At 41.2% G+C, this 8996-nt stretch overlaps 1 protein-coding gene across 1 annotated transcript; it reads right to left on the bottom strand.

Annotated features, from left to right (window-relative positions):
* Positions 1–918: 918 nt before the first annotated feature.
* LOC134301030 (neutral cholesterol ester hydrolase 1) lies at positions 919–8582 on the bottom strand. Its single transcript, XM_062985547.1, has 5 exons — positions 8366–8582; positions 5886–6114; positions 4346–4415; positions 4090–4261; positions 919–2539 (listed from the first exon to the last, which is right to left on the bottom strand). Exons 1-5 carry the CDS (start codon positions 8501–8503, stop codon positions 1922–1924), a joined length of 1227 nt encoding a protein of 408 aa, XP_062841617.1. The 5' UTR covers positions 8504–8582; the 3' UTR covers positions 919–1921.
* Between the last annotated feature and the right edge of the window lie 414 nt (positions 8583–8996).

Raw genomic sequence — 8996 nt, 5'->3', positions numbered from 1 at the left:
ATCATTCTCAGCACTGCAGTGACACTGACATGGTGGTGGTGTGTTAGTGTGTGTTGTGCTGGTATGAGTGGATCAGACACACTCACTGTCCACTCTATTAGACACTCCTACCTAGTCGGTCCACCTCGTAGATGTAAAGTCAGAGACGATCGCTCATCTATTGCTGCTGTTTGAGTCGGTCATCTTCTAGACCTTCATCAGTGGGTACAAGACGCTGATCACGGGCGCTGTTGCCTGGATATTTTTTATTGGTGGACTATTCTTAGTCCAGCAGTGACAGTGAGGTGTTTAAAAACTCCATCAGTGCTGCTGTGTCTGGCTGAATCACCTGAACTCAACAATGAAGCCCTGTGTATGTTGTCTGGTTCCTGTAATTTTAAGGGGGGTTTTTCTTGCCCCTGTCGCCCTTGGTTTGCTCAACAGGAATTTTTGGTCTGTCAGTCCTGGATTCTGTGAAGTTGCTTTGAGACGATGTCTAACAGTAGTGTCAGTAGTGTAAAACACACTTGACTTGACTATGTTTGTACTTTATATAGTTACGGAGGTCAGAAGTGAGGTGTTCTTGTGCTTGTTGCTTCAGGCTTCCCAGGTGAAGGTAAAACGAGTTGCAGTTTAAATTCCTCACCCCTTATTCCTCCGCTCCCGGCCTTTCCCATGAGTTAAAGGAAAACGCCTCGCACCTACTCCCTCAGCTCAGATTTCCTCCACACCACCACACCACCACACCGCTCTCCACTTAGGAAATTCCCTCATGTCATCATTTCAGCCACCAGCAGCAAAGCGAAACACAAAGTAAAATTTGAAAGCTGCATTTTAATGTGCATTTTTAACAGTATAATTCTCATTGTTTATACAAAATACAACTTTAATGTATTTGATATATTTTCTTAAAACAAAATAGAGATAAAATACGTTTCTTCACATAAATATTTCTTCACACAGTACGAGTACTGTTAAATAATCATCGAATTCCAAACAGATTATATTAGCTATACATTCATACACAAATACATTTCATTCACAGTAGGATAAGATACAAACCGGCTTTTTAAAATATAGATTTCAAGTATGTCAGAGTTCAGAGGCACAGTGTTCAGTTTTCTACCTGTAACGTTCAGTGCACGTATTGCATAGACTCGTATCATTGGGAATCATAACAGTACGGTTGATTTCTGCATTATTTTTTTTATTTATAATAACGCATTCTACACAAACTAACCCACCAATGAGTGAACTTCTCCTGTCTTAAAAGTTGGGACATTTTTTTTTTATTTAACTTGAATTTGTACAATCAGTGCACTGATTATTTTGGGTATTTAGGGATCGGCAGGCGGATCTGGTCTGCGTACTTGAATTGGTACCGTTTTTATGCTGGATGCCCTGACGCAACCCTCCTAGTTTATCCGGGCTTGGGACCTGCACTGAGAGTGCACTGATTATTTAGGGTATTTAGGGATCGCCAGGCGGATCTGGTCTGCGTACCTGAATTGGTATGGTTTTTAGCTGGATGCCTTCCTGACGCGACCCTGCTAGTTTATCCGGGCTTGGGACCTGCACTGATAAGTGCACCTCACAATGGCTAGGCTGATTCTTGAGTCTATTCTTGAATCTTATCAAGTATTATAGGAGAAGTCTTTTAGATTATTTCTTCTGGAGCTGACTGTATGTGTGTCATGTACTGCCTGCTGGAACAAACCAAGCCTGATAATGCGCCGCCATGCCAGGTACACTTCACCGAATGGAAAACATTACCGCCGCAGTGCTGTGGCTTCCAGCGATCTATTTTGACACTAACACGGTACAGATCGTGCTGTACCCGTCCTGTCATTGCACATTTCACAACAACTCTAATAATAATCTTGCACAGACATTCATCAAAACATGTGGACCACAGAAACGGCGTCCTACGCCAAAACGTTCCTCACAGGTTCTCCTCCAACCAGTGAATGTAGTTCCTCAAACTTTGCTTCCCTACCGAGAAACAAGCGGGAAAAAATCCAAAAACCATGATGCCGTGGAAACCCTGCTCATAATGATCGCTGGTCACGGGCACCCCGGCCTCCTCCAGGCGGCGCGCGTACATGAGCCCGTCGTCCCGCAGCACGTCGTGCTCGCAGGTCATGATGTACGCCGGCGGCACCCTTCTCAAAACCTCGGCCTCGGCTAATAACGGAGACGACCGGACGTCCAGAAACCCCGGGAGCCGCTCCAGGATCCGCGTGTCGCCGCGACGTCGAATCACGGGCTTATAGTGCTTGGTGAAGTTCGGAGCCAGGAGACGCGTCCAGTTCAGCTTGGCTTTGGCCGACGCCGCTTCCCGGCTCTCCGAGGACGTGTGGTTGTTAGCCAGGAGGGAGGGAAGTAAGCTCTGGTCTCCGCTCAGGTACTCGATCCAGAAGCGGACCATGTGGGTGCGGTAGAGGATGGGGACGTGGCCGTTCTGCTGGTACGACGGCGTGTTGAAGTCGAGCGCCTGGAGCACGGGGTAAATCAGAGCCTGGAGCTTGAACTTGACCGGGATGCTGTCGTCGAAGGCCAGCTGGGATGGATAAAAGAAACGGCAGGATTAGTCTGTATGGAAAATGTGCCGACCACAGTATCTGCTCACAATTTATTTTAAGAGGATTATTCTGCAGTGGAGGGATTATTTAATTAGGAAAACCGTATTCAGGATTTTTTCTCAACCAAATGGCTGGTTAAATGACTTTTGGTGCTTTTAATTACAGTGGAATCTTGATTTAATGGACTAAAAGAAGAAAGCACTGGGAGCACAAGGTCCACAAAAGTGCTAAACATGCACATATGATCAACACTAAAATGAACCATGTAAATACACATGTACATATGCCATGTAAAATCTGTAAATACATATTAAAATTGGTGTCTTTTTTTACTGTGATCTTATACTGGGGCAGTGCTGGTGCATAACTAAGCACTAGAACTTGCAAAAATGAAGCATAAAACACCGAGAAAAAGGCGAGAACGAGGTGAGCCTCCAGACAAAACAAAGCCCATCACTCATGTAAACAGAGAGACAAGAACTACTGGGATTGGTTTGCTTCTTGCAGGAATTTTTAACAATCGTGCCAGACGTTCGGTTTTCCAGATTTAGTCCGTTAAATCCAAAATCCGTTAAATAGAGGTCCGTTAAATCGAGGTTTCTCTGTACATGTGTGTGTGTTGTTCAGTGAAGGATTGGCACCCTGTAACATACCCACCTGACCAGCATAAAGTGATACTTTAAAAGTAAAGTGGAACCAGTAATTGTACAGTAACCAGTACTGTAGAATAAAAATGAATAATAAAACACAGAGAAAAAGGCGAGAACGAGGTGAGCCTCCTGACAAAACAAAGCCCATCACTCATGCGCCAACTAGTGGACAGTTACTGAACTACTGGTCTTGGTTGGCTTCTTGCAGGAATTTTAAACAATCGGACCGGACGTTCGGTTTTCCAGATTCTGTCTGTTAAATCCGAAATTCATTAAGCTGCTCAGGTGGGTACGAGATGGAGTGCCACGAACCTCGATTTAAGCGAACAAATCCCAGTAGTTCAGTAATTGTCCACTAGTCGGCGCACGTCTCTCTGTTTACATGAGTGATGGGCTTCGTTTTGTCAGGAGGCTCACTTCGTTCTCGCCTTTTTCTTTGTGTTTTATGCTCGAAACCTCCATTTAACGGATTTCGGATTTAACGGACAAAATCTGGAAAACCGAACGTCCGGTCTGATAGTTCAAAATTCCCATGAGAAGCAAACCAATCCCAGTAGTTCGGTAATTGTCCACTAGTCGGAGCACGTCTCTCGGTGTACATGAGTGAGAAGCTTTATTTTGTCAGAAGGCTCGCTCTGTTCTCGTATTTTTCTCAGTGTTTTATGCTTCATTTTTGCAAGTTCTAGTGCTTAGTTACAATTTCGAAAGACGAGGGACATATAGGTATTGCTAAAAATGCATTTTACAGACCAGTGTCCCCCTTTGAGTCCGTTAAATCGCGGTTCCTCAGTATTTACTAATATTCTAAAGGCGCCAATTTACCTGCTAGACGTTTTTGTATAGAAATGTAAAGTACACAAAGGCTTAAATCCCGGTACCTCCTGAGCCACGGCGGCCGCCAGGTTCCCCCCGGCGCTGTCACCCGACACGGCCACCCGGTGCGGATCCACGGAGTATCTCTCCAACACCTCCGCGCTCAGGATGTGCCTGCAGGCCCCCAGCGCGTCTTCGTAGGGCTCCGGGAATCGAGCGTCTGGAGCCAGGCGGTAACTAGGAACGGAGGACGTACCGGTATGAAACGTGATCCCGAGCTGTACGGTTCAGGGTTCGACTGATCGCGTGTTTGATACTTACTCTACTGATATAACGACTGCGTCCAGGTCTTCAGCCATCTTCCTGCACAGGAGGTCATAGGATCGCATTCCTTTTGGGGTGGGGTGAACAAAAAGACAGTTTTAAAACTGTGTAGTGGTTATATTTTGTTTTTCCAACCGTATTCGGACACCATATTTGCAATAGTAAGGCACCTAATATTTATTATTTTTGTGGGTCACATGGTCATTTTTTATTCTATTATTCTAATTTAGTCATATCCAATTACCCCTGACCACATACCCTCTTCAAAACGTGTGTGTTCGCCAAGTGCTTCTTCACACAGGGATCAGTCTCGCATAAGTAGAGTCACGCACTGCTCTCCATTATTCACCCGCCAGCAGAGGGCGCAAGTGCAGCAGCGATGACGAAGCCCTCGGGCGTAGCCGCATTGCAGGAATCTCTTCAGTAAAATACGTCATTAATTCTGACCTCAAATGACCAGAGTTCTGACCAGAGGTCATTTGAGGTCAGAATTAACGACGTATTTTACTGAAGAGATTTCAGCAATGCGGCTCTTGCGGTGTGGTGTTGCCACATAAGAGCTCATTGTGTGCACTTTTACTTTAATGAGGGTCCACAGATTAAAGCCTAATCAGGTGACCTTTAAACCCCTTAATACAAAGCCACACTGTGCGATCATTAACGCCTAAGGTACTGCACTGCAGCCTGACATGTTCTGCTTTCATAGGACCAGTATTTGTATAGTTATTATTATTCTGACATGATTTAATTAGTTTCCATCAGTTTGTGCTCCTCACTTTCCTCCCCTAGTCTTCCGCTGAGCACCGAACACAGACCCCTTCTTATTCGCCCATTCTTCAGTGGATCCGTGCTGATCTTCACGTTCCTTTACTTCTGTACAGGCAGCTTGGGCTACTAACCAAGGTCCTTACACTGTATCGAAGACCCCGCCCCCGTTTTTTGTCTAGACTTTTCCCACCCAGCAAAGTTGGCAATTTTTTGTCTGCTGCACTCACCACCAATTGTGCCAGCTAGGGGCGCCCATGTTTCCAACACATCCGCTACATTGTTTTCCCAAAGCAGTGTTTGAAAATAAGTACGAGCCTCTCAAAGCAGATTCGAGATACACTACATGGCCAAAAGTATGTGGACACCCCTGTAAATTGTCAAGCTAATGGGTTTTACCAATACCCATGGATACAGGTAATTCTAAGGGTGTCCTGTGAACACGTCTACCTCCCAAAAATAAGAAAAGGTTGTTTCTGGGAGGCTCTGCTGAGATCCTGTGGTGTTCCACAGTCCAGCATTTTTCATGCAATGATATATTTTTTACCAGATGTGTGTTCAAATATTTAAAGGTTGAGAGATCAGCACTTCTATGGTGCAGTAGTCTTTTACACAAGCAAACCACAGCATATTTGGCTATATCTGGGAGGGTTGGGGTGGCCCAAGTCCTGCAATAGATTGGCACCCTGTCCATGATACATATAAATATATATGGAACCGTGTCCTGCCGCAACCATGACCACATAATGTGTTGATGAAAATCTACACTCACTTCCGCTGCCCAGGGCCCACCCGCCTCCATGGAAGTAGATCACTCCTCGTTTCAGTCGCTGAGGTCCGGGCGCAACGGACTCGAACACTCGGGCCTGTACCCCTGAGAAGGTAGTGTCGGTGACCCGCACGGATTCTGTGGAATGTGGTGCCCGCAGTTCGATAAACAACGCCATGTAGTTCAGGACTTGGATTTGCTGGCTCAGGCCGAGATCTTGGACCAACTTTCCCTGAGAAAGAGAGGAGAATTATAGCATTTAAAATCTCTCCAGTGCTAGAGTCTAACAAACGCTCATCAGAGTGAATGACAGGAGCACAATTTCCCACATACGCCCTCCAAAATCCTAAGCAAGTATTGAAACGGGATGTTCAACAAGCTTATACACCCGTGTCCACATACTTTTGGCCATACACTGTGAATAGAAATTAAAATTCACTGATCTGTACAAAGGTCAGACAGTTTTGAGTACAACATGTTCCAACATTTGAATCCACACAAACAGGCAAGGGAAGGGACTGGATTAACACATCTGGTTATCCTGGTCAGGGTCACAGTGGGTCTAGCAAAACATGAAAACACTGGCCACAAGGCACAAAGTATTTAACAAACGTATCAATCAACATGCAGGGTGAACGAACTACACAATTAAACAGGATAGATGGAGTGGGGTTGCACCAAGGGTGCTGCACCACCTCCTAGTGGAACCCAGTGCCAATGACATAATACTTATTGTGTCATTTTGCTAGTATTAGAATCAGTAGCTTAAATGGCTATTTAATGCAGCTAAAAAGCAAAAGTGTGTCTGTTTGTCTACATCAACAAGCTGCTGGTGTAGACTGGGCTATACTAACTAACCAAAAAACACCAGGCTCACTGTTTCAGGACCGGCTTTACATGCATCTCAGTAATCGGATGATGGAAAATCTTTGTACATAAATCCACCAGTAATCAGATTTCTTTCACCTGCTACTTTAAATACTTAAGCACACTAACACCAAACCCCTTCCTTACACATCCCTGGAGGAAACCCTGAAGGACTTCAGGTAGATCCGGGCATCCCTCCAGCCCAATACTGCCGTAAGTACTGTATGTACTACTGACAATACCAACAACTACAACGACAATAGATAATCATTTATTTTAAGTAATCAATTTAAACTGGTCGCAATCAAGGTCGCAATGGCCCCAGTGACATTACAAAACACAAGACAAGGCAAAAATGCATCAGGCATTTACAGGAGCAAATAAGCTTAGCCAGTTCAATTAGTGTGATAGAGAAAACCAGATTACCTAGTTAGTACCGCTAGACCAATAATAATAATAATAATAATAATAATAATAATAATAATAATAATAATAATAATAATAATAATAATAATAATAATAATAATAATAATAATAATAATAATAATAATAATGGCATTAATGCAACAACTACAGCAACAATAATAATAATATTAATAATAATAATAAAACAGCATTAAAAAAACAGCTACAATAATATTAACAACAGCATGGTTTTAAATAAATGCATTACTACTACTACTACTACTAATAATAATAATAATACAACATTAATAGAAATGACTACAATAATACTATCAACAGCATGGTTTAAAAATAACTACATTAATACTACTACTACTAATAATTATTATTATTATTTTATTTGAAAGCAACAACTACAATAATAATAATATTATTAATAATAATATTAATAGGATTAAATGAAACAACAATAACAATAATAAAACAACATTAAAAGAAGAGATCTGCAATAATATTAATAACAGAATAGTTTTAAATAACTGCATAATAATAATAATAATAATAATAAAGCATTAAAAGAAACTACTACAATATTATTAATAACAGCATAGTTTTAAATAACTACATTAATGATAGTTATTATTATTATTATTACAGCTTTGAAAGCAACAACTACAATAATAATAATAATAATAATAATAATAATAACAGCATTAAAAAAACAACTTCACTAATAATACGGTTTGCCACAACTGCAGTAATAATAATAATAATAATAATAATAATAAATTGGGAACACATTTCATTACAATTACTGAAGTTTTTACTCTATAAGTGAGGTGAATGTATGAAATGAGTTCATGTACTGACAGTGATCAGCAGTGTAAGGATTCAGTATCTGTATAGTTTGGGTAGCTGACAGGAAATGGCTGCAAAATGTCTTATGTAATCAATCATTTATTAATTAATTATTTTTATTATCAGTATGTGCATTTATTCTTATTATTTAAACGCACACACTGACAACTTTGTGCAATAAACCTGGTATAAAATACACACTATCAGATCAACTTATCTCTGTTCCAACGGACACGTTATAGCTTCGTTATTACAACGTTAATACCAGCCTAAAGCACTCAATAAGCGGTGTATTAGTGATCATTCCAGCATGTATAATGTTCATTATAAAGAGAATCAGTGTAATAACTCACCACATAGAACATAGTGCGGAACACCGAGTCCAGCAGCATGAGTTTACACGGTTCCGCTACAGTAGCCGGTAACGGAAGATACACAGAATATGAGAGAGCTGCAGCTAACACCACTGATACTAAAACCCCCAAACGCATTCTTACTCACTCCTACATTCACTCCTTTATTTACTCACTCCTACATTCACTCCTACATTCACTCCTCTATTTACTCACTCATTCATAAAAGCGAACAGAACCCGACTCAGGAACCGAACTGCAGCTCACCGGGTTCTGCTCTCTCCTCCAGAGATTATCAAATTACTCCACATTACACAATAAAAGTCCTCTCAGCTCAAGCAAAATCACACGATACAGACTTTTATTCTTCTTATTGTTAATAATAATAATAATAATAATAATAATAATAATAATAATCGTCATCAGCATCATCATCAGCATCATCATAATCATAATCATAATCATAATCATAATAATGATAATAATAATAATAATAATAACAATAATAATAATAATAATTACAGCTTTAAAAGAAACCACTACAATAATAATAACAATCATTATTAATTTAATAATAATAACAGCATTAAACGCAACAGGTCAAGCAACATTCAAACATTCATTCTCCTTA

The sequence above is a fragment of the Trichomycterus rosablanca genome, chromosome 23 (assembly GCF_030014385.1).
Source record: "Trichomycterus rosablanca isolate fTriRos1 chromosome 23, fTriRos1.hap1, whole genome shotgun sequence".
In the NCBI taxonomy this organism is placed as follows: Eukaryota; Metazoa; Chordata; class Actinopteri; order Siluriformes; family Trichomycteridae; genus Trichomycterus; species Trichomycterus rosablanca.
This window is presented reverse-complemented; position numbering and strand designations above follow the sequence as displayed.

What these genes read in the sequence shown, in the direction of transcription:
- LOC134301030 (XM_062985547.1), bottom strand. Translation starts at nt 8,503, where the DNA reads ATGCGTTTGGGGGTTTTAGTATCAGTGGTGTTAGCTGCAGCTCTCTCA. An exon ending in GCAGTCGTTATATCAGTAGA is followed by an intron (nt 4,262 to 4,345) that starts GTAAGTATCAAA and finishes CTCCGTTCCTAG; the next exon opens with TTACCGCCTGGCTCCAGACG. An exon ending in CGGCCGCCGTGGCTCAGGAG is followed by an intron (nt 2,540 to 4,089) that starts GTACCGGGATTT and finishes TATCCATCCCAG; the next exon opens with CTGGCCTTCGACGACAGCAT.